Source organism: Anopheles coluzzii, chromosome 2 (assembly GCF_943734685.1).
Source record: "Anopheles coluzzii chromosome 2, AcolN3, whole genome shotgun sequence".
Classification (NCBI taxonomy): domain Eukaryota; kingdom Metazoa; phylum Arthropoda; class Insecta; order Diptera; family Culicidae; genus Anopheles; species Anopheles coluzzii.
Window position 1 is genome coordinate 121,103,387 of NC_064670.1, and position 25,789 is coordinate 121,129,175.

The 25,789-nt window shown below is 44.8% G+C and overlaps 2 protein-coding genes across 18 annotated transcripts in view; both read left to right on the top strand.

Annotated features, from left to right (window-relative positions):
• LOC120950818 (neurocalcin homolog) overlaps positions 1-25,789 on the top strand; it is a 110,350-nt gene that overhangs the window by 42,082 nt on the left and 42,479 nt on the right. The gene's annotated exons all lie outside the window — the stretch shown is intronic.
• LOC120950817 (neuronal calcium sensor 2) overlaps positions 1-25,789 on the top strand; it is an 85,537-nt gene that overhangs the window by 32,413 nt on the left and 27,335 nt on the right. For 7 of the 11 annotated variants that reach the window (XM_040369154.2, XM_040369151.2, XM_040369150.2 and 4 more), the window contains exons 2-3: positions 2,207-2,410; positions 14,204-14,317. In XM_040369154.2, the coding sequence (XP_040225088.1) occupies positions 14,207-14,317 (111 nt within the window). In that variant the 5' untranslated portion in view covers positions 2,207-2,410; positions 14,204-14,206. Of the gene's footprint in view, positions 1-2,206; positions 2,411-13,590; positions 13,721-14,203; positions 14,318-25,789 lie in introns of those variants that run through there. The other 4 variants (XM_040369147.2, XM_040369148.2, XM_040369156.2 and 1 more) reach the window with 2 other exon arrangements.

Sequence of the window (25,789 nt, forward strand, 5' to 3'; positions counted from 1 at the left end):
ACAGTGGCGGTCTCCTTTGGTAACGTAGTTTGATGGCTGGTTCTTTTCATTCTACGCTTTCACATTCTTCCATGTCGGAGAATTCCTTCGGGCGGGTCGGTAGCAATAAAGGAGCGGAGAATGCTGTAAAGAGGTTGCATAATATGTTCCAGGTATGTTCCAGTGCACATGAATGAAGAGGGCAGAGAGGTGTGCGTCCTGTGATTCATCGTCTAGAATGCCGACCTATTGGGGGCGACTTCAAGCTTTGCGCGCTATCCATTTTTCACCAACCTTGTTTTTGGGACCACACAAGTATATATGTGTAGTTGAGAAGACAGAGAGACCGTACGTGGCATTTGAAAAGTGTGTAGGTATTTTTAATTCCCTCCATTTGGGCTCTATTGTGTACTTCGCAAAGGTCCAAATCCTTTCACCGGAATATTGTCGTCCATTACAGTGTGTGTGTTTAAAGGCACATGGCAGGCAGGCAAGTCGAGCAAATCGTTCGAATGATGCCAAACCATTTGGCGGCAAACGTCAAAGCAATCCTTTATGCTAGTTTTTCGCAACAAAACGGCACGTTTGGAACGTTTCTCAGCCGAAAATAGGACCCCCCCCCCACTCCGGTAAATGTCAGTGAAAGGATTCGTTCTTATCGCGACGGAAACTGGGCACATTGTTGGGTGGTTTCTTTTCTTTTCTGCCCTTTGCCAACTGTCTCTCTCTCTTTCTCTTTCTGTCTACCCAAGAAGCTCGAAATAATCGTGCTAATGCTGTGTTGTGGAGATGTGATGTGGCCAACGCGCACAGGACTATGGATAGTTCAGCAGGCACAGCCTTAGAGTAGCCTTCTTAATCGACAATCGTTATCTGCTGCGTCTTCCGAAATTCAATTTGTCCTATCCCTTTCAACCGACGTTCTTCCCTTAATCTGAGCTTTTTTGTCGTTGCTGCTGCTGCTGGTGCTGGTTGACTGTAGCTAGAATATGACAGCACGGGGGAAAAGCCAAACATATCGCCCGGTTTGTTGTGTGATTGTGTCCTCTGCAGTGATGCTGTTCGTTTGGCGTGCGAAGCATTACTCGAGATGCCACCGAACCGAAGGGATAAAGGAAGACGTTTCGAAAGAATCTTGTTGCAGAATTGCTCTCCGCGGTGTGTTTTGTGTGTGTGTTTGTGTTCTATATCGCTCTGCAGATAAATATTTTGTTCTCGCTTGTGTTGTATGCTGCTCGCCGCACTCAATCCGAACACACTGTGGCGGTAAATTCAAGTGCGACGACACTGCTGAATGCCCAACCAACAACCATTCCCACGAACGTGTGCCCGGCTCGGTCTCTGTGTTTTGGCAGGAAAGTCGCCCGAGAGCTCTACTGTCGCTGAGGTCACGATCGGTCGGACTTTGCCAAGAGTCCAGCCAAAGTTCACGGGGTTCATGTTGCGGAGGCATTCGATAAGGCATGTTCTCACCCTAATCCTCGCCGGAAAAAAATGGAACTATCCGGCAGGTTGCGACCGTCAGAGAAAGCGGGGTTGACTGGCTGGCAGGCAGGCAGGAAAGAAAGAAAAGCTGACACGAAAAGCGTATAGAGTTTTAATCTATTTTCGTCGCCATATCGGCGGCGCGCGTTGTTCGGTTGGAAAAGGTTTTTCTTTCCCTCTCCTGTTCGTTTAACCCATCCAATAGAACACATTACTCGTTCGCCACGTGGTGGACATGATCCCGATATGAGTAGACATGAAAGGAGGAATAGGGAGGGAAGGGAGCAAATGGAACCAGCAAGCAGTCGAAACAATTTGCCAAACTGCAGCACATTTTTCTCCCTTTGTTTCGTTTCATTTCACTTTGAAAATTATTTCTATTCCATTTCCGGAGCTTTTATACTTGGGTGTGTGTGTGTGAGTGTGTGAGTGTTCTTCTCCTTTGTTTTGTTTGGTCATAAAACCGTTTGCTGGAAGAAAAGAAATTCTACGTGTGATTTAATAAACAATGTGCGGTGACTGGATGAAAAGAGCAAGGTGTGCAAAAAAAAACAACTTCTTTCAAGATACAAACAAACAAAATGGGAACGATTATATTTCTAAAAGAAACTAATCGATCGAAACAGGACAGTGTGATAAAGTGGACCCGTAATCGATGTGACTCGAAATTCAGCACCCTTGTCGAGGGAAACATTGCAGCAAGGAATTGAAGAGTGTCTTACACAATTTATTCTAATTACAGCGTACTGTTACAAGTGATAAAGTGTAGCATAATTGAAGCCTCTTCTTGTGGTGGTAGTAAAGTGGTGACTGTGCTGTGGGATACTTTTCCACGCTAGTAGTAGAGCAGAGCTGGTGTTGGCCCGTATCTCTTGGTGTGGCGTACTTGAAGGCGTTTCTTGAAGCAACCAGTTTCCTATCTCACTCGACAAAACACAACAAATCGGTAAATTGAACTTGTATTTACATTTTAAAGGGGTTTCTTCCCGTTTATGTCCCCAAAACATGCATGATGATGCTGCTCAGAGATATTAGTTTCTGTTTACTGTAATAAAACACTTCACGAATGATACCACAAGCCTGTGGGTACTTCGTCACCAGCATAATTTGGTCCGTTATTTACCAGCGCGTATAAAATTTCTTTAACCCAAACATTACAAGTACCAACACTTCTAGCACATTCTAGCACAAGTAACTCGAACGAATAACAAAAAATCTCATTAGTATAATTTGTATTGTTTTTTCGCCTGGGAAAGTAAAAAAAGTAGCAACTTTTCCCCTCAGGCTCGGTTCCTTCCTCGTTTTCCGATAACACCGTAACCGTAATGTGTTGCTGCCGCCACTGCTGACTATTGCTGCTGCTGCTGCTGCGTGTGTTCGTGGGCAGAACGCTTTTGACTTGCTTACTTTTATTGTTGTTGTTATGTAATTAACAACTTTTTCTCACTTTTTTACCACACGAACGACAGGGCGGCGCGTGTGTTTGCCCGCGAGCCATTGTCCAACGTCCTTTAGCCCGAACGCGCGTAAACATTACAACGTTTTTTTCTATTTTGCCAAACTCTAAAAAAGTACGCGAATAATGTGTATTCGTTGTAACGGTTTTTTATATTTATTTTGGTTGTTGCTTACCCTTTGTGTTGCTAGGTTCGAAAAGTTCCTAAAGCTTGGTTGCAAATAGACACATCTCACACCCAAAAATCCCATGATAATGAGCAACGCAGCAACTTGTCAAAAAACGGGGAAAACCTTCCGCCCTCGACTACCGTGTCTGAAATGATGAACCCCAGTGTCGTTTGAAGGGCAAAGTGTTTGGAAACATTTCTGCATATTTTTAGGAGCTTTGGCTGCTGGGTTTGGTTTTAGATCTTTCGAAACAGTTCAATGTGCTGCCGAAGCTTGACGTCATGTGATACGTCTGTTGGGATACGTGTGTGAGTGTGTGTTGCCTAGAATTGTTTGATAATAGCAAACCAAGCTCTAGAACTCTGGAATTTAATGCTCTAGAACTCTGTGGAATGCGTCCCGTCAAATGGGTGTTGAACGGGTTGAAGTGCACGAGCAGCATCACTTGAACGGTGGGCGTTTATTTTAGAATAGCAAATCCTTTGAATAGTGGCCGTGTCAGCCCGAAACAAAGAAGATTTTGGGGCTTTTCGGTGGTGGGTTTTGTAGGTCGTTACCCCCATGCGCGGGTTTTTGCGAGCGCTAGATGGATCCTTTGGTCGCTCTGGCAGGATTTGTGGTATGAAACGGTTTTGATTCAATTACCATCCACAACTCGGGGGGATTAAAACCCAATGTGGATGGGTTAAAAACGACCTTTTTTGTTTGTGCCCGCTTGCGTTGACGCTGAAGAGGAAAAAAGTGGAGCTTGCCTCAAAGAGGTTAGAGTTGGAACGTAGAATTTTTAACTTTCTTTTTCTGCTATGTTTTTCCGCCCTGGGCTTGACTAATGCCCGCTTTTGTTGTCCTTTACAGTTGTTGGGAGTTAATATATGTATCAAATTTGTGGCATATTATGTAGCAATTTATGAAATTAATATTGTTATGTACTGGTACCATTCCACTCTTTCCCATGCCGCAAAACTAAGCCTAGCTGTAGCTACTATCTCATATCTTACATCTCATAATTAGGGTAATCCTATCTCAATGTCAAACATCCACAATGCTGACCGAAGGGAAAAGTTTTGCATGCCATAGTGAGGTACAAAAATCGATAAGCTCTGCTGTCGATTATAGCACATGTTGATGACATCGTGTCAAACTGCACCGAATATCTTTCGTATCTCCCTCGTCCTAGCCTACAAAACCCGGTCCGAAGCAACAGGGCCCAACGCCGTCAAATGGAAGGTGCGAAGTAGGAACTTTTGTAACCAGTGAAATTAACTTCCACCTGTCGGCAGCGCTGGTCTAGCTGGTCACTGAGACTATGAAGAAGTTTGCTGCTGTAGCACCGAGATAGATGCTTCCCTCGCATCCTGCGGGATCTACAGAAACGTGTGCGTTCTAGGGAGGAACCGTGTTAAATAAAGTTGTTCCCGGAGTTGTCTGACACGGCGTGTGAGCACCTATTTAGGAGACACAAACACACATTCACTCTCGCATACCGTGGTGAAAGGAAATGTGTGCTCGAACCTAGATACCCACATCATCATCACTGCCTGCGCCATCTGTGTGTACTGCCCCCGTGCACCGAATATCCTTTTTTGTTTTGCCGAGCCGAGTCCATCATCACGGCACAAACGACCCGTAAATAAGGTGTCCCGCCTGGAGCAGTTTCTGGGCGCGTGTTAGTGTTTATAGCGAGCACCGAGAGTGTGGGACATGGCGTGTTTTTTCTTCTCTCTTCTACCACAGCCAGTATCTAAACCTTGAGCGCTTGCTATCGATGTGCTCTAACCCGGCACTACCAGCAAACGGTTGAGCTATGGCAGATAATTAATTTTAAATGGCGTCTAGTAGTTGCACCGCACACGCTATAACTGGCAGGTAGTTGCTTTGCACCTGTGTAACTAGAGAGCGCCATGTCACCGTTAGAGTACGGGCTCGTCCGATATTTCGCTTACACGCCGGCAACGGAATAACTGTTACACTGGAGCAGCTATCTCTCTGTCTCTCTCCACCCCTGTTTGTGCCCTGCGGAAGGAAAACATGTAAACGTAACAACGCGCCACTGAAAGGAAATGAAAATGAACTTGGTACCGGTTTCTATGAGTTTGCCGGTCCTGGTGTGCCAACACCCGACATCGGTGGAGATCATTTTGTGTGGGCCTATTTGCACACCACCCGTCCGTCCGTTCGTTCGTCCGTCCGGACTTTGGGCACCAAGTTTACCTCTTTTTTTTTCGTCCTTCTAATTAGGCGCTGTTAGTCGGTTGGCCGAAAACTGTATTGGGCTGCTCGGGTTGGTTTTCTTGCTCTCCATCCTTTCAGGGAAATTATGCTGAGAGCAGTGAATTTTCCCGCACTTGTTTTTCCCGGGCAAATTATGGTGTAATTATACTCTCCGTCCCCTATACTTCGAGGGAGGGTTGTAAAAAAGTTCCGTTAGTGCAATGTTTGTCATGAAATGATCATTTCGTTATTGCCGCTCGTGCCTTAACTACTACCCTTTCTTCCTCGCAAGGGATGATGACATGAACGCGAGTTAACGGCGAACGTCAGCTGGGGGAGAAATGGAGTTTGAAAATATTGCTCTTGTCTCTTGGGGCTGTGAAGATTACTCGTCGGAGTTTTTGGTTTATTGTGCGCTCCTTTAAACCACCAACCATACCTACCCGATGCAAGATGCAACCACAAACGCCCTCTCCACAAGAACGTCTTTGCCGGCGAGCAAACCCAAGTGTAAATGTTTATGTTCTGTACTGTTCGTTTGAAGTGGTTGTTTTGAAGATGTTTTGCTTTACGGCGAAGCCACATCCATGTTAAAATGGCATGACGGTGAGTGAGCTTAAGTATCTTTCTCTGTCTCTTTCTCTCTCGCGCGCCGCCCGATCTTGAAAGTTTTTACCCGGATAGGGTGAGATTTTGAAGAATTATTGCTCATTACGACACTGATGTGACAGGTCTGTCGGGCGAGCAAAACAAGCGAGTTGAAAAGTTTGTCTTTGTGAAATGGAGCATTAAGGTAAACATTCGCCTGAAATTATGCAATCCTGCATGGCAAAACTCGATTAGTGCGTAGTTGTGGCGCCTCAGTGCGAATTCAGCACAATTTCGGTCAGTATTATATTGTTTCACCGAATGACACCGTGCATTAACGAATGTTTCCACGTCGGTATAAAATGCTGCTTTTCAAACAGTTTGCCGCTGCTTTACACTGGCACAGCGCCAAAGTGGATGCCCCTTGTGCGCGCGAGATGGGCCGTGATGATGTACGGTTTGTCGATCCATCATCGGGACACACAGCTGCAGCCGTTGAAAATCAGACATATATTACAAAGTGCCTCTAGAGACGGTAGACGCGGAGCAGGAGCAGAAACCATTTCACCACCACCCACAATGACTGAGCGCACTGTCGAAAACAATGTTGTGTATACCTTGCGAGTGGCGTTCGGTTTCATTTGAAGATAGTTTTACGCCATGACGGTGCGTTGTAGTGCGAATGACCGCAACCGCACGCCGGTAATGAAGATGAGTTGTTTGCCGTTTTGAGAAGTTCGTTTTTGGTGTCTGGCCTGCCGGCAAGAAGAAGCTCGATCATTGTTTTATTCGATCGTTACAACAGCCGCTTCTGTCAGAAATGCTTAATGGGTTAACAGAGCCGACTCGGTTTTGCAAAATTGGAACATACGAACCTTCCTTAATGGGTATCGAATTCATGCAGAACGTTATTAAATTTGAAAATATCGTGCACAGCAGCTGGTCGAAATGCTGTATGCTGAAGCACTGTTATGGGCAATGTTTTCGATAACGAGGCCATATGTATTACATGCCTAACCTTTGATTCTTACGTTCGCTTCGCTCGGTTTGTATTTCTGTTTCGTATTTCGCTCTGTCTCCTTTCTCAAAGGTGTAATGAACCTGTTTATGCTCGGGTCTATTTGTTTAACCTATCGTTTGCCAAACAACTCCCCCCCCCCTCACATTCTGTGCACATCGCTGGGTTTCTCACGTTGTTTGCTAGCGATATTGGAAAATGGGCAAAACATAAACAGATGTGATGTGATGTAAAAAATAAATAACATTGAAAAAACTGGGCTGGAAAAATACCCATTCTGCTTTTTTCATGCGAACAGCCAACAGCCACAAAAGTATTCCCCCCCCCCCCCCCCATCCTTTGACCGAATCAAATGGAGCAGAAGGGTAATACGGAAAAAAGAAAACAAGAGCAGAGATATGTAAACTAAATTGAGAGCAGCAGCAGAGTAGGTACATAGATAGAGAAAATAAGTTCACCTGCTCTTCGAGTACCACCGATCGCGATGGTCCACGATATCTGCCCAACCACCCTCCAAACTGGGGGTTCCGATCATGGTTCGCTGATATCGTTACAATTGTACGTAACCGAATAAAAGCACTTCCAACGATACACAAACCTCTGCTCTGCTCGCCGCCTGCCTGCCGGGAGGAGTCAACTCGAGAAGAATGTTTGCTTTGCTCCGTGCACCGTGAAATGCTCGTGGAGAAAATTGCTTCAAATTGAATCTAACCGTCGATCGATGTTTGCCAGATGCATCGGGACCGAATTGTGCCGTTCAACTACGCCGGTACTATCGGTTGCTCGATGGTTTTTTTCTCTCCCCCCCAAAAACGGATGCAACGTATTTTCTTCGCTGTATCTGCGGAGTAATCTACCTACAGGGTAGGGTTTTTGGGATCCGTTTATCGGGCGATAGTTATCGTAACGTTCGTTTATCACATTGCTTTACCGTCCGTAACGGGAGGACACAGGATGTGATTCGCTCGGATGGTTTGGAAATTACATTATAGTTAAGATCTAACTGCGCTGTGCCAAGGAAATCCGGTTCCCAGGACACTTTTTTGTTCATCGGCTGTAACATTATTTGAAAGCAATTTTTGAAACGTTCGGATGATGTGTCGTTGGGAATTGTAATCGGTAATGATAGGGAACTGTCCGAACGATGATGTTATAACATCAGCAAGGGAAGATGCTTTTTATTAGCCCTGTTGGCAGGGTGAGAACATTGCAGCAGTTTTAAAGAGAGTTTAGAACCTACCCAACACAAACAGAATTAAATGGATTTTTTATCATGTCGGCGAACTAATTACTTTATTGATATTTTTTTACCGCTTATCCACTCTTGCACCATCATTGATGGTTTAAATTTGCATTATCCATTAATCCGTTCCATTGTGTGATGATTACGGTAGAGTGTTTGCTTCCCTTCATACGTCATAAAACAATAAAGTAAGGTTAATGGTATCGTTGGGTTGTTTGTTTGGTAAGCAAAACTGATTCACAGTATGTACATAAGCCACCATCATAAATAGAATGGAGCGGAAAGCAGACAAATATTCCATTTCCAAACGCTGGAAGGAATTCGAATGGGATGGGCTGGTATTTTTACAAACCGTAGGGACGTGTACCCATGTCAGTAGGCTCGTACAAAAATAATCGGGGATAGTCGGGCGATACATTATGTGATTCACTGGAGCGTCTGGCTAAAAAGGTGCTGGTTTTGGTTGTGAGATAAGGCAGGATTCTTTTTTAATTCAAGGTCATACACGGACAGACAGCAAAGTTGCGTTGACGATATGTGAGTTGAATTTAAACTAGCTTTAAGCTGACGCATTTGCTTCACTAAACTGTAGTTTCAATCTAACCAAACGGGTAGTGCTGTGCATCATCATTTTTCCATAGATATTTATTGCACTATCTAAACCGAACTAACGTTGCATTTGCTACACTTTGTGAATTGTCAAGTAACAATCATTTGTAACTCGGTGCTAGTGTGGAATCCTCATCCTCCGGAACAGTGTTTTAATCTCGATGCTTATCTATCGGGGCTGTGCGGTGGAAACTGATGGTGGTAGATATTTTTTCCTTCGTGTGACCAATTTCCTTCTTGCTGGAGCGAACGTGTGCTGGTCAAGGGCCTTCGAATAGGGCATGTTTAATTCAGCTCACGTACAATCATTGACACTTACCCGGTTGCAAATGGGGCAGGAGAAAAGTGTACAAAACAAGAGGAAGCGTCAGTACAAAAAATATGGTAGCATATCCTAGGAGGAACCATAAACTGAGTACAAAAACGGAAACCACACTTTCCCATCGTTGTGAGTTCGTTTCGTTGGCTTTTCTCGGACACAAACTCACACACACACACAGCCACACACCGTCCAGAGGTGTATAGTTTAACCTCTTTGTCGGGCGTTTTGTCTTTCCAGCAGTGAAGAGAGGACCACCTCGGTATGGGGACGCTCCATTGGCTTCGGTTATTTATGTTTCGGGCTTTCCTTGGCCCCGGAGCCCCGAGACTGCTGAACCATGTTCGGTGTTGCCAGGTCCCTTGGGATGTATGGGTCATTGAAGGTGGTTTGGTACGCTTGCTGCTACGAAGATGACCATTTCCCTTGGGTGGCTCCCTCAAGGCGGCGCAGAAAGGATTATTTTCGACGTCCTGACGTGATTGGAAGGGCTCTCATTGCAAACGGTGAAAATTGTTTGGCTGATCCTTTGGTGAGCCAATGCCACACCGATGGGATGGTTGTTGGTGGTAGCAAAAATAGAATGAGAAATTATTTGTGATGAAACAGTGCTTTCGATCATGCTAAACGTACCCACACACACGCACTGTTTGGGGGGGGGGGGGGAGAGTGAGAGATAATCAAGATGGATGTTCCGTTTGTGAAGGAAATTTGCATGGATTATTTATTCACTTAGCTAATGATGTGGTGCTTCGCTTTGCTTATTTGGCATTGATGGGACAAAGTTGAAGGTTAATCTTGTCCGTTACAAAAGCCAGCCATGTTATATCCAACAATACATTTTATGGTCAAATAAAAAAAGTAACACCGTTTTATGCTATTGGCTCTTTTCAAATGCATAACTTTGCCATTGTTTTAGGGACAAATTACAAAGCCTGCGAGAACAATAAAACCGTTTCGTTTTTCGTGATACAATGTACGAACATTCATCAACACATGGCGTGCCGTACAGGAGGTCGGAACGATTGCGCCGCAAGAGCTTTCGGCGCGAAGGAAAATAAAAACCTGAACAATACAGAGCAAATTGAAAAACATTTAAGCTAGCAGGCTTTTTCGGGTGGTGTGAAACAGAATATTTTCCACAACCGTGTTGCTTTTTCTGTACCTTTATAGGGAGCGGGAAGTGGGGAAGCGGGTTGGTGTGCGGGGCTGACGCTGCGGAATGGGTAGGCAGAATTGCTTAATTTAATTTTCAATTTATCTCTTTGTTTCTCACTTCGCTCCGTGTGCAGTTTGTCGTGCAACAATTCGTTCAGCGGGAGGGAAAAAAAATAAACATTTTGAATGTCATTTGTGTTTCAGAATAACATGCGAATCTGATTTTAATGTATGGTGTTGGCAGTTGAGATTTATTATCGTGGAAAATGTGTTTGCAACGAACTCCCCCCACCGAATGGAGGCGCATGGTGGTTGTTGAAAAAGGACACAGATAATAATTTAATTTGTTCGAAGTTTTCGATAGTTGATAGTGTGCAGGAAAAAAGTGACTCTTTTGGATGTATCATAAGAGCTGAAAGAATACTCTCCTTTTTTCTCTATTAGATAAAAATCATGTTTATAAAAAAAAAATGGAGACGCCTAGCCGCTCTCATGCGAACTAAGCAAACTTGACACGAAACGCATTGCACAAAAGGGGTTAAATGTTTTGTCAGCCCTGTCGTGTGGGAATAAAGGCTTAAAGCAGCAATGACCCATTGTCTGATTGCTTGCATTCATCGCGCAATGGTGCTTTTATTGCAACCGACGAACCGTTTCGGCGAACCCCGAACCGTCCGCTCTGGGGCTAACTGTTCATTTAGTTTTGCTTATTGATGGGAGTAAATTGAATTTTTATCTACATCAGCGAATCGAACAAACGCACCAAACGCGCGTGTACCATCGGCTCATCAAACTGCTGATGCTTGCTGTATGGATTGATAAATGAAAGCCTAAGTGTACCGTTGTGTGCTTTACAAACGGGACGGGAAGCTACTGGAGCGGAGCGGCCTCTAAGCCGGCAGGCCTCCCCGCCCCTTCGTTAGCCTTTTCTAATTCATCGATATTGAAGTGGACCTGACGAAACGTTGGTAAACGTTGGTCCAGGATGGTGCATTTAATCCCACTGGCGTTAGCAATCCACCTACACTACCCCACGCTGTGCGGACGATTGCAAATTGGAAATGGTTCGTGTGCGTGTGCGCGCTCCTCCGTTACGAAAATCCCAAATGGGCTGACCAAACCAAATGAGATCGGTCCGGCTAGGGTACAGCGCTCGGGAAAGCCGGGGGCGGAGGTAAAGAAATGAGTATCTCTTGGTGGCTCCAATTGCCGTGAGAGACAGAGAAAGAGAGAGAGAGCGAGCAAGTGAGAGACTAACAGAGAATAGTGTCAGTGAGGAGGGATTGACGGGAAATCGTTTTTCAATTTAGCAACAGTTCCCACTAACCAGTACGTTGTGCCAGGTCCGACGCCGGGTGGTTTTGCCCTTCCGTCGGTCGGTCGATTGACTATTGGAAAACCACACTTTCCCCGAGCGAGTAGTTGGAGCGGTTTTTGGCTGGACACTGTGCGGCTGTCGGGCAGGGGGCAGTGTGGGATTGCGCTTGTTGAGGTTCGTTTCGATTTACCATTCAAAACATATTCCATTTGGAAATCCTTGTTTGGTTTGCTATCGGGACGGCCAAAGCGACCGAAGGTGATTGGTGCCGAATGTCACTCGGTGTTCCTGCGATGGTGTTTTAGTACCACCGCCAGTGGCTTTGGTGCCATCCGTAGCGCGGGTGATGAGCGTGACAGATTGCTGGCAATGCAAATTTTATGTGCCTGTTTGTTGGAATACGTCGTGTTTTATTCTAATCTTTCTCGTCCAGTTGGTCGTTCTGAGGGACTGATTTTGTAGCTCCTGTTGCTTTTGGTAATTCGTGCAATACTCTAAAGCTACCACCGCGAAATCCCGTGTGGATCAGGTGAGCAGAATGAATTCATTAAGCCATGGCGAGATTATTAGTGCGTAGCGAAACCGAAAACCACCGTGATGTGTTTAGCCATCCCGGGTCGGTTGATCAATGCCCACTGATGTGTGCGGTGGTTACCAATGGTAGTAGGATGTTTTCAGTGCATGACTTCATTAAGGTGAAGTTATTTGCATCCAATTGTGTATGCCGTGTGGAAAATAGTTGGTGGAAAATAGACTCGTTCGTTCAATTATACGTTAAAAAGTTACTTCCATAGGTTTATTTTTGGCACATTGTAAAGGGTTTTTCCCCCCGTTGCATACACCGATCCGATTTGCTGAACCAGGCACTTCGATTTTAAATCCTCAAATAAATAGCTCGAATGGGGGAAGAAAAAACACAATGTTAAAAATAGCACATTGGATGCGATTGCGACCGATACACCGTGGACCGAAATGGGGACATGATTCGATTTCACTCGCATCGATACACGCGGGGTCCATAGCAAGTGTGTGCTGCAAATAAGAAACGAAAACTGACTTTGATACGTGCAAGACGAGATTACTTCCATTGGATGGTTGATTGTGGGTACCTTTTGCGATTGAAAACGAGTGCGTTGATCGGTAACATGCCGTTGCATTGTTTTATTAGAAGATAACATTCCCATTTTCCTTTTTCAGAAGGGCTGTTTCTTGTTACAGCAGCTCTGTTTCTGTTCGAATGGTTTTTGTGAAGCCAGAAACCTTCTATTTGTTCCACGCTAGCTAGAATGTTCTGTTGATTGGGACAGCATTTGATGGAACAGAAAAGGATACTTTGGGCGTAATCGGATTAGGGGGTGAAAGGGACGGGGGGCTGCTGTTCGTCACTTTCTTTTGCTAAAGTACACTTTCTCGTGCAGCATAAACACTACAGCCTTATTGGCACACTGAAATTGAATCGATTTTGGCAGGGAACAACGTACGAAACCCTTGCCCATTATATTGTTGCGCTTCGATGGCAGGGCTATAGCGGACGGGGACGAATCGTTTTGGTGAATAGGGCAGATCTCTTCTTTTTCCTCTTCCGTGCGCACTTCGAGAAGTTTTCTTATCTGATAGCAACCGTTTGTTGTAGCAACGATTTTATCGATCCAGAATCATTCAGTACTTCACTTTTCAGTATTTATCTTCCACATTTTTCTTTTCCTTATTATACTATTCTACCTATTCTTCTCCTTCTCTTTTTCTTCTGCTCCTTCTTCTTCTTCTTCTTCTTATTCTTCTCTGTCTTATCTTTCTATTCTCTCGTCAACTTGCAGTGGGATGATTTTTGGTTTCGCTTAGCGCACACATGCACAGCACTGAATAGAACACTCGCACCAAAATAAAACAGAAGGCGACTCATCATCATCAAACTGAAAAAAAAAAAAACATCACACCACAGATAAACATAGGCACTTACACTTACCGATCACAGCATACCGCAAGTGGCCGCCCCAAATGTCACTTCTCAAAGCAGGCGGACGATCGTGGAGCCGCCCCGGTGCGCTACTACGTTGGGTGGCCCTTTGCCTCCTGGTTGGCGGCACGGTGGCCGATCCCACGGTTGGCGATCCGTACACTAATCCGTTCACACGCGAGGACGATGATACGTTGCTTTGCGTGAAGGTGGGAAAACAAAACACACACAGACATCGAAACACGCTTTGCAAATTTGCAGCCAGTGCATGAAATTGTTCTTAAGCAAAGCAGTGGCGGAGAGCGGTTTCTCCCATACACATTTTGTATCCTTGATTCGTTCAGCATGTTTGCATGGAATATTGTTACATTATCGGACGGCGGAGTTGCTTGGTGCTTGAGGGATGCTTATTTAACCACGTATAATGTAATTGGACCTGCTTCAAAATATCTTGAAAGTTTGTGCGCGTGTTTATCATTTGTCTTACTTTATGGCAAACATTATTCAACATTTCGTTGTACCATGGCAATGCGTTATTATTTTAAATTTTATACGTTTGTATGCATACATTGTGCTTTAATTTATCTGGAATGTTCAATTTCTGGCATTCATATTATCAATATAACGTTTGATCGATCGATGAGTGTGATTCTGACGCATTTCTTCTCGTTGTTCTTCTCCCACCAAAACAGGACATGGGCTGCTTAGGTAGTAAAGACCGCCTGTCCAAGGAGGACATGGACTTTCTCAAATCGCACACCCGATACGACGAGTCCACAATCAAGGAATGGTACAAAGGCTTCAAGGTAAGTGATGTAAACGTTTTGGCGAAAAGCCCATCATCGGCATGCGCTGACTTTGACGCAATGATGGTGCGCCAAGAGTATGTACAGGTGTTTAGGCTGATCGGAGAGGGAAAACAGGAGGAGGAGGCTTTCCCACTTTCAAATGAAGTGTTTTTCCTTGCCGCGTCACGGTCGAGCGCATCTAATTTCCCAGCAAACAAGGCGCGATGGGTGGGTGTTTTTTTCTTCTTCCCTCCAATCTAGCCGCACGAAACGCTGACAGATCAAAGCCTTGTCTGTCTTTGTAATCGCTCTAGCTCGCTTTGTCTCATCACGCCGGGGAGCGCTGTGCGGTGGAATGTCGCGTTCTTGCACGAGGCAGTTTGATGGATTTCATTTCGCTTTTATTGTGTTTGAGTTTCAGTCCGTTCGGGCAGTTTTTTCTCCCTCTGTTGGGCAGCAGCAGATGAAACAAATGAAGGTAGTCCCAGTGTCGCGAGGCGTAATTGAATTTAGCGTAAAAGGAAGTTGGGCCGTTTCTTTTTTTTTTTTTGTTGCTTCGTGCCAGCGGGCAAGGCTTGACAGCTTGCCCGGAGTCATCATCTTGCGAACAAATGTCCTTAAAATGCCTCGATTTCGTCGGAAATTGGGTAAATGAGCGACAGCTGCGAAGGACCGAAAGATGGCGATGGTTTCCTTTGATATTGGCTTCCAGTGTTGTGTTTTGACAGCGACAGCGAGAGTCTAATCGAAGTGTCTGATTAGCCCCAGGAAAGGAAATTGGAAGCGTAGGAAAAAGGGAAACGAGAACGTTTGAAGTAAAACATTGCCGAACGCCAGCAGTACCTAATTGAAATTGAAAAACAAAGAGGTTGCTTGCAGACACTCCAAAAAGAGACGCGAGACACAGTTCTGTGTAATTCCATTACAATGAGAGTCTTCTTGATATCGGGCAATATTTTCCCGGCCTTTTCCTTTGCCAGCAGGCGCACCGTGTACCCACATAATTAATTTCGAAGGTAATCTTCGCCGAAAAGGCTCGGCGCGGCTGGCACTGGCATCACTTCTTCCCATTCGGGGCGATAGATGTCTAATCCTTCCGATATCACTTAATTGAAACCATAAATCAAATTACACACCACGACGCTAATACTGCTGCTGCTGCGCGGCGCCAAGGTATCTGAGCCTCCCTCTTGAGCTTGGTTTGCTCTTTTGTACGCACGTGTTCACAACCACCATGTCGCGCGTATATATACAACCAGGGGGCCCTTGCCCGCACTATGGCAGCAGATCGTTTGCGAAAGCGTCGGTTTGTGCTATCTATGTTCCCTGTCAGGTTTCAGTCATCCCATTAGGCATCCTAGTGCCCAGCAAGATGTAACGATAGCGAGGAGAGCAAGCGAGCGAGCGTTCGCGCGTCCTATGGCAAACATAATCAGCTACAATCAACTTTGCGGGTAATCCAGGGTACGCGAAGGTTGGCATCGCCGGTCGTGAAGAAGCAACTACTCTTATTCAATTAACAAAGTTCCCTTCAGTAAGTACCGGAGGGTAACACACGCCTGCATTAAACTGACGAAGGTGCATTCGTTGATGCAAGCTGTGCAAGGCTGAGAGAGCGAGTGAGAAAGAGAAACAGAGATAAGGAGCAGCAACGAGAGCAGAAGCCAGGGTTCGCACATTCAAACAGAAGCGCACTGCTGTTCATTATACTACTAACCGAGCACCGAGCATATGAACGGGTGAAGATATGTGAAGGAAGGAAGGGGTGCAAAAATGCATTGTGTTAGGCAAAGTTTGCTCTTATATGGAGAAAAGTTTCGCCTTTTCTGTCGACGCCATGAAAAAATCGTAAAGCAAGCGAGAGATCCCCCTTCCCCTCCCCTGGGTTCTCTCTTATCTTTTTGTCTTTAGTATCCCTGGTGCCGTGACCAGGATTCACCGTGCGATGAAACTTTCGCTCGCATGCATATGTGCGGTGAATATTATGGTGATTTTAAGACTCGTTTTTGCTCTCTTTCGAGTATCGCATTTGCTTCATCTTAAACTTCATCTGGTGCCGCTCGAATGATGCCGCTGTCGGCGAAGACAACGTTCCTTGAATGGACTACTGAAGATGGCATTTATTTTTCTTCATTTCCTCAGCTGCATTAACGCACGCTTAGCACATACGAACTCCTCACCCACATGCACGTGTATGTATGCGCACAATCCTTTTTATGATTGTAAGTGTGTGGTTTTTGAGGATTTAACTTCTTTTCCGTTCCATCAGACATAGGGCAGATGTGTACGTTGTGTGCGTGTGTGAATCGACTCTTCCTGCACATCGTTTTCGCTTTCAGCGCACCCGGGCTAGGCTCGTTCGTTGAAGACTCTTTTAGATCACATCTTCCATCCATTTCCGAGCCGCCGTTAAGGTTTTGCACTGGTGACGAGAGGCAAGTTTTTCTTCCAGCTCGTTAAGGTCTATGTAAGGTTGAGTGTGCGGAGGTGGTGGTTGAGAAACGGAAAGATTGTAATGGAATTTCGATGAAAAGAAAAATCTCTACCAACACTTTACGGCACTTGCAATGCGGGGGCATGTTCAATAGTTAAAAGTTTTTCCATCCTCTCGCCGGGCAGCAGCTACTTTTCCGGCGACGACGTGTTTTGTGATGAGTTTTCAGAGTTTTATTTTTTCGTTCTTTTTAACTTGCTTCGTTTCTAAAGAAGGCTATTTTAGTTTGAAGTTTTAAAGGTAACTTTTAGTTTGAATTGTTTGAAGCATGTAAACGGGTAATGTGAGTTTCTTTCCTTGCTTGTAGCAAAATCAAAAGCAAAAGCTTGTTTTTCCCTCTCGTTAAAGACGCTCATATTGGACCAGTTTCGCCAAGTGGAAAATGAACTGTGCTGTAATCGGCTTTAAGTGGTTTGGTTTCAAAATTGCTGCCATTGGAAGAATGCCAACTCTGCACAATCGGTGGTGGCAGTTTCCATTTCCCAAATGTTTCTGTGTGCGTGTGTGTGCTTTCTGTCTAATAGAAAACCGGATGAATTGTAGCACCATCCGATCGACGGGAAACGATACGGCTAACGCTTTTTATCCCGTTCGTACAGAGAGGGCACACTGGGAAGGTGATTAAATTTTCACGTTTCCTCGATCGATGTCGGCGTTGATGATGGTGGTGGATGCTTGGGACTTGCCCCGGCGTGTGTCTTATCGAGGTTCATTGCGATGATGAAAAGGATATCGATCTGAAGGGTGCGTGAAGAGAACGGGCGGCAAGCGAGCAAGCGTGCGGATAATAGATGGCCAACTGTTGAGCTACTGCTGGCGCTGCTGCTGCTTCATGCGGGAAGAGTGCCTCGTGCACTGTTCAATAATGAAAATTTAATTTCGCACCCTCTCTCTCTCACACACATTCCACCCGCAGAGGATGCCTGTGGATGTTTTCGGGATCGTTGTGGATTGTTGACGAATGAATTTCCCTTTTTTTGCGAAAATGCAAATCATGACATTGCTATGATCTGTGGAAACGGTCTTTCTTTCCGGCGAAAGAAAGCAGCTAAAGTGTGAAAAACAACTGAAATGGGATAAGGTTTAGAACTGGCAAATGGCTGTGAAAATTGGCAAGAAGTAGGATGAAGTTTCTATTTTTTATCGGTAAAATGAGCTTTTGCTTGAAATTGCTCACCTAAAAACCCTTGAAACACGAACGTCATCGTCTTGCTGCTGCATTTTTCAAAAGATTCGTTCTTGATAAAACTATTTCCGTTCTGTAGGATCTGACATTCCGATGACCCGAAAGCTCAATGTTTGCTTCTATAAACGATGGTAATTGTTAGGGCGCTTTCGACGATGGAACAGTGGATGTAATTTCGGATCAATTTAGCTAATCCGTTAATCCGTTGGGGGGGCATTTCTCTCGGTAGTTGTCGGCACATTCTGTGAGCCGCTGCTGTTGGTGGAACAAAATGAAGCAAACAAATGAAAGCGTACGGACAAAATGCAAAGAAATAATTTGACATTTTTCTGTTTATTGACACTGTTTTCTGTTTATTTTATTTATTGCAGTTTTAGTCGAGAAAATCAATTCCAAATATTTATCCATCATGTTGCTGCTACAGTTTGCTGCAGCAAAGCTACCCCACGCCGAAAGCACGTAAAAGCTGGTGTCGGCCAGCGCCCGGAAAGGGTGTGGCGGTGAAAGTGTGTATAAAAAGCATTAAACGTAATTTGATATCCCAATATCAACGGACGGTCGTTGTCCGCTTGTTGCGCCAACCTCTTCGGGGCGCACGAATTCTGCCAACCATTTTTACACCAGTTACGTGGGCTGTGCCACGACGAGAGTGAATTGTGTGCATTAGGCGCCGAACCGAAACACTGAACATCCTTTCTGTGTTCCTTCCTCCCAGCGGTGCAGCAAGTACTGTGACTGTGTGTCTTTAATGTGTTGGTAATTTTACGTACGACGACTCTGTGTGTGTGTCCTTCTCTGGGTGAGCTTTAATCCTGCTCGCAGACATTGATACTGTTGGCCACTCGCCACCCGTAGTCGTAGGCCGGTGGTGTTCGTACGGGGAGTGGGAAAATAGCGGTCGGTTTACTTTATTTAGCTCAAGATAGGCTCATATTACGGTAGGCTAATTAAGAAGTGCCTACCGTCGCAACTGGAGATGCTACCGACTAGCTCTCATAGACAAACACACACACACACGCACGGAGAGAGCGGGCTAATTATAGCCGACTGTAGGACGGTATCATTGGGTATTTATCTACGAATTGGCTACCGTTTGCGTTTGCCTCGACTGGCCCGGCGTGTGCACCGGTTTTGAAGGTGGAAACGGTGGAACGTTGAACCGTAAGATTATAATTTTCCCGCACAGGCGGATGGCTAATTGTGATGAGTATTGCTTTCGGAAGCTTGAATTAGGTGCTTAAAGAAAATTGTAAAGCTTCGTTGAAATTCTTGCGTCATCCCATGTGCTTTGGTGATGCTAATCCGTGATGTGTCTTATCAAAAACATGCTCTGCTGACGTCATAGATTAATAAAATAATATTCCCCCGGAACAGATTAAGCCAAAGCGATTTAAATCAACAGGCTCTATTCGCATGTGTTGCCTGGAATTAAACGATCAGTTTAATCAGGTCCCCGGCCAGTTTTAAGTACACAGAAAACAGCACGCAACGATTAACAAAACGTGTACCGTCACGATTTATGGCACATGTTTTTTGTTTTAAATAAATACTTCACCGAACCAATTCCGCTTGAAGCGCTCTGATTATTTTATGTCCATTACAATTGACAAATGGCGGAGGGGAGGGGATGATGGTCGGCAAAACAAAAAAGAGAACACTATTTTTTTGTTCTCTCCACAGCACGCGCGCGCACGCCTGTGGAGCAACATTTCACGGCTTATTGATAAATCCAATCCCATTGGCAGCCACGGGGCTCTGGCCGGGTTCTGCTTGTTTGTGTAATGCACCGCAGCACACAATGCACCGGGGTGGTATCGGGTACAAATCCACTTCACGAGCCGTTGCGCCCGGTTAAACCTCAACATTGTTCAGCTGGAATAATTTATCGGTTAGACACAGAACATGATTACCACTCTCGCAATCCCACCTGCACACCCCTATCGGCCTATATCGAGGTTGGATATACACCTTGCCCGACAGTGTAGGACTGCAACGCCGCCCAGCACAGGGTGTCAGGCGTGTAAGGTCAAGCCATCACACACTGGTGGAGCATGGCAAGCTGGATTGAATTAGCAGGCCTTAATGTTGCTGCTCTGTGTCACTCTTTCATCGGACTTACAAAAGGATCTACGGTACGGTTTAGCACCACCGACCATGAACGTCTTCGCGTCGCTAGTGCGGGATGCATTTTCAAGGACGATTCGCCTCTTACGCTTACATTAATCTTGTGTGAAATTTCAATTGCATTGTGGGTCGTAAGCGTTCCTGCAGCCTACGCAACAATCCTCGTTGGTGGTCAGCTTTTATAGTGGACGGAAATTAGATTCCATTACGTGGGCACCACAAGAAGTCTTGTGGGAACGGTCGGCAGCGTTGGTCGGTGCGACAAGAGGCAAGCTTGTACATGTCCATTCGATGTTCTTGGCTGTTGTTCTCGAGTTTGTTCCGACTTGGGAGATAATGCAAGACACTTCAACTGGTTGGTTAGACCATCAACGAGAGCGATGTGCGTGGTGTTTGCTCTGAGGGTGTACTACTCAAGATGGCAATGTGTGCTAGGAACAATAATGGCCATTGTAAAATAGTTGTTTGAATGTTGCATAATCGAAATGGGACACACACACTCGTCTTAGAGCCCCTGACTGTTAGGTGTCAATCAGTGAAGTGTGTTTGACGGTGAAGGTAGTTGCAATGTCCGGGAAGAAATCATCTTTCGCAACAAACTCTCCCCTTTCAACCTCTATTTACCCGGACCCGGCGCAAAGGAACCACAAATCATAACAGTGGCTTTCTGGCACGAATACTGTCACACAGCAGGAGAGAACGAGCGAGAGCTAGTTTGTTGGGACACATATTATTAGCTTTATTTAATTTACATCACACATTTTACACCACGGTTCAGCCCCTTGTGTCAGTCATTGAAGTTTGCGGATGTCCATATCCGGAGGAAAGTCATGAAGTGAAAACAATGATGATCATAAACGTCACTGCTCTCTCACTCTGTCTCACTGACGCTGGTGTGAAATCCGGTCTGTCCCAGGCTTGTGCTTCTAGCGATGCCCCGGACTTCATATGCTAAAACTGTGCCGCAGCAAACTTTATCCTACGATGTGCAACTACGTTGAATGCTCTGTAAAATAACAGGGGCCTAGCTTCTCTACATAGAACAGTGCGTCCCAATGATCAGGTTGTTCTTCTGACGTTTTCCCACAGCAGTATCTGCTGTCCTGTTGAACAGTTCGCACAAAAACGGCACCAAACAACGGAACCCAATGCTGGTTGGAAGGCAGGAAATGTGCATAGTTTTATTCCATCACGCTTTGTCAGTGACGGTTCCGGAAATGTATGGTTTTGCTTTAGCTAAAAGAACCTGAGTGAGGAAGGACATGTAGGAGGAGAGGTGCTGCAGGTGGGAAAGGGGTGCAATAGAATAAAAGCGAGGAGAAGAAACTTTCCCATACACATTTTCATTACGGTTTTACGGTGGTACGTATTTTGAAATCCAATTTATGTGACAGAAACTACCGAGATCTTGTTTTCGCTTGGGGCGTTTCGGTAGATGTGTATGGGCTGGTGTAAATCCGGGGACACAGGGAGCAACTAGCATAATTTATCCTTATTTCGGGCGGATAATAGCTATAGCAGATCCCAAACTAAGATTAGATATTTCGTGCTTCCATTGCTCTAGGAGCGCACTGGCCAGAAGGAAATTTAATGATAACGTTTCTAGCGAGCAATTTCCTGCTTCCCAACTTCAAGTCAGTGTGAGTGTTTACCTTAAAATAGGCGAAAATCCTCAACAAATTGTAGTTAGAACTGGAAACCGCTTTGTCATTTTCACACTTATGCTGAGCGTCAGATGGATAAAATCAACTTTAAAAGGCTGATATTTAGTGCCGGTCAAATGTGCCTTCCTTTCGCAAAGATAAAAAGACACCGAAACACGGAAATGTTTATTTTAATTTATTTTCCGTATCGAATTCTGTGATGATGCACTTCCCAAGAAAGCAAAAATTTAAAAAATAGGTCACGAATAGAAAGTTAAAACAGGTATCTGTTTAAGCAACGTGCAATTCGAAAACTACCGCACCTTCCTGGATTTTCCTCCCCATTGCGCATCTCTCTTTTCTAAGGTTGTCCTAAAACTTTCTCGTCGTTTCTGCCTTCCGCCGTGTCATTTGACAAGGAAATTTTAATTAACAAATTCAATCACCTCTTCACCTTTTCGTACCGTATTTCTGCGAAGTTGAGTGGCTAATCATGTATTTTTTCCTCTCTCTTCTTCTTGCTGTGTGTACCTGGGTACCAAAAATCCTTCATCAAAATGCAAGACAGCATCGCAAAAAGGGAAGAGTAGAAAAATTAACTAGTTAGTGGTAGTTGATGACGAAAAAATAATCAATACACGAGCTACTCGTAAGAGAAGTTCAGCCTTGTTTCTTTTTTTCTCTTTCACCCGTCACGACACACACACCGGTACACGATAGTATAACAATGGGCACACGGAATGCTTTTCCCAATCAATAGCCGTGCTTGGCGTGGGAAGCCTTCTTCTGTACGATTGGTTAAAATCTTGATGTAGACGGGAAAGGTCGAATTCGCCATGTTTGCGGAGTCGAATCAGCGATGATGACGGTGATTCGATTGTCGATCGAATTTTTCTAAAGCAAAAAAAAGTGACTCCTTAACCATCGTTTTTTTCCTGTGATGAGTTGCTTCTTTGAGTGTAATGATTCTTCTTCCCCCGAAGCGAAGAAGCGGAGTTTCCTTTTCAAGTACACGATGTGGAGTTTTACGCGTTATTGAGTATTGGCAGACAGGTTGTTCGTTGAAGCAAACAGCTCATTTGTGTGTGATTATTTTACACTCAATTTTGTTTGCTTTGAAAAGAGCTTTAGAAGCAAAGAAAATGAGTAAAAAGCGAAATTATGCTGTGGAATTTCTTTGCAGTGGCTCGTAAAAAAAGCAGACGTGTCATGATTTTTTTTGTATGTGGTGTGAATACACTTCTTCCTACAGTCTACAGCTCAAACATCATTTCCAAGCTCGAGGAACGACATTTTCAAGCAAACTTGATGGCTAGAAAAAGCTTTAACTTCATCGAATGTACACACGTATAACCTTTTCACATGTAGTTGAAAAAAAATGGAAGAAATGTCGAACACAAAACCAAGCAAAGATAGGGTGGGTTGGAACACTGAATGTCGGATATAGTCGTGCTTGATGAATAACATAAAATTAGAATAAAATCGATTCGTTCGAAGTGTGCGAGTGTGTGCGTGTCAAGAGTGAAACTGTCGGTTTTCTTTGTCGGCGTGCTGTGTTCGTTTACTCTGACCGTATTCGTACGTCATTAGTGTTTTTCGTGGGGGTTTTTCAAAAAATCTACACATCTCGACAATGACGCGGACAAGTGTTTGTTTGCTGTTGGTAGTTTGTTGCCCCAGCCGTTGCTGCCGCGGGGTATGACGCTGAAAGCTCGCTAGTGACGTGTAAGTCAATACGTTTCCATCTCAAAATGTGGTGGGCACGTCTTACAAGCGCACCTGTAGAGCGCGGCGAGAGATGGGCAAAGCGTGTGAGCGTGTGATGATGAGAGCACCAAAATACAGACATTTTTGTGAGGTGTATTTTACAGCACGGGAAGCATATCGCTACAAAGGGCGTAATTGACCTCTTGTATGTTTTGAATTGATTCACTTTATGAAAAATTTTTTGAACATTTTTTCATCAGTTTTTTTTTTGACTCTGTCAAAAGCAGCAGGTGGTATTTCATCAATCAATCACGTTGTTGCTTCTGGTGCTTTGAAATAAGCGTGCGTGTGTGCGGGATGAAAAATGTTAAGCAGCACAAACACAACAAAAAAACCGGAAGGATTGTTCGGTCTGCTTCCTTCCCAGCACGCGGTTGATGATCTCGGTGTGGGTAAAGTGAAACGAGCAAACCAGGCTTTGTGTGCGTGTGCGGTGTATGCATATCGTTGGCTTGATTTCCCTTTTTTCGCCTTCTTGATAGCATAAAGTTAGCCTGATTGACGCAGCCCCAGGATCGTTGCGGTAAATGATGAGGGTTTGATTGCAATTTTGAGCTAACCGCAGAATCATAGGGGAAGAAAGAAACGGGCGTGTAATTTATGCGTAAATAATTAATGCCTTAACTTCAACGACTTGTGTGTTTTGTCTGTTTGGCTCCGGATCGTAGCACAACTCTAAATTAATATCTTATCGGTGTACTGAATCAAAGTCGCTAGGAAATTCTGTTCGTTTTGCGAATGAATTTTTCATCCATTTCCCACGCCGTTAACAGGAAACAGGACACGCAAAAGTTTTGCACACGCTCAAACTAAACGTTTGCATTTGATTGATGGTCCTGTCATGAGCAACGTACACGTGTTGGTGCCGTGTACCGTGTAGGTGATTCATGATTTTTTCGCCCGCTGATAGGTGTATGACTGTCGGGACGGGCTTGCTTGCACACCACCCTCGCCTGCCTCGTTAACTCCTGTGCTGTGTATCGCAAGTTTAAGCGGCCATTTTGTTCCCATCTTGCTGCGGAGGATACGCTTCGATTGGCAACGGAGTCGGCAGAAAAAAGGGAAAACGGAAGGAAAGCTTATTGTTCGTTGATTGTGTATTCGTTTACAATTGCTACCAAAGGTCAACAAGCGAATTACGCTGTGTGTATGAAAAAGTCAAAGGAACAGTTGGTGTGTGTGTGTGGGCGCAAGAACCTAACGAAGAGAGTGGTAAGACATGTAGCCGGGCGTAATGGTTCGGTTTTATTGAGCACTTGAATAAATGTTAACACGATTGCTACATTTGCAATTCATTACGCAGTGCTGCATTTATTGTGGGCATTGCATAAACGGTGGTCTTTATGTATTGCTCAATATTTTAGTGGCATGTAATAGATAGAGAAGCTTTATGCGCGGTGAAGCGCGCGTTGGTTGCTCTCCTTGAAAGCCCTGATGAGGATGGAGGGTAGATAATATTGTCATACAGATTGCCTAGCTTAAGGCTAGCTGTCATGCGGGTTGCATACTTTGAGGCAAGTTTCTATCTTTAATTCTATTTTCAAAAATTTCAATATTCCAAAGAAGTTTGCACAAACTTTGGTATGAAAATGAGAATAAGTTAAGCAGAAATCGTTATCGATATGCCAAGCACTGACTTACTTAATTACTTTAACTGCTGGCTGGCTGTGTGTTATTTGGCGACAAAACCGGCTGAAAAATAAACATCATTGGGGGGGAGCACATTAAAAGTTTCGGCTACATGGCAATAAATGGCATTACTCGTCAAAAACTTGGCCACAAGTAACCTTCTGTCGCGCCGGCTCGTCTGCCGTGACGCGAAGGCGCTCCATAATTACTTGTGAGGTTTATTTCGCTGAGGCTAAATTTACATTCTTCCTCTCTCCTTTCCCGGAGCCAGATCCAAGCTCCTGGTAGTACCATCCGACGTGCGCATTGATTTATTATGACATTAAGGTTGAAGATAATTGCCGTAGCGCAACGGTAGCTGCTTTGGGAAGCCTTCTTCTGCGACGGACTAGTTTGCGCCCGGCCCGCAAAATATTACATCACATTGCATAACGCTCCAGCGCGTCCTGCTGTGTCCCCTGGTCCCTCGCATTAAGCCTTGTTTTGGCTCCAAATTGCCTCCAAGGCTTTTCCGGTACAACCCGCAGCAGCAGCAGCAGCAGCAGTATGGCGCGGATGAAAGTGGAAAACTATAAAGTTTTCCCCCCTAGCACACAACGTGTTTATCAACCGCTGGCGTACAAAGCGAAATCGTTGTGTCTGTGTCT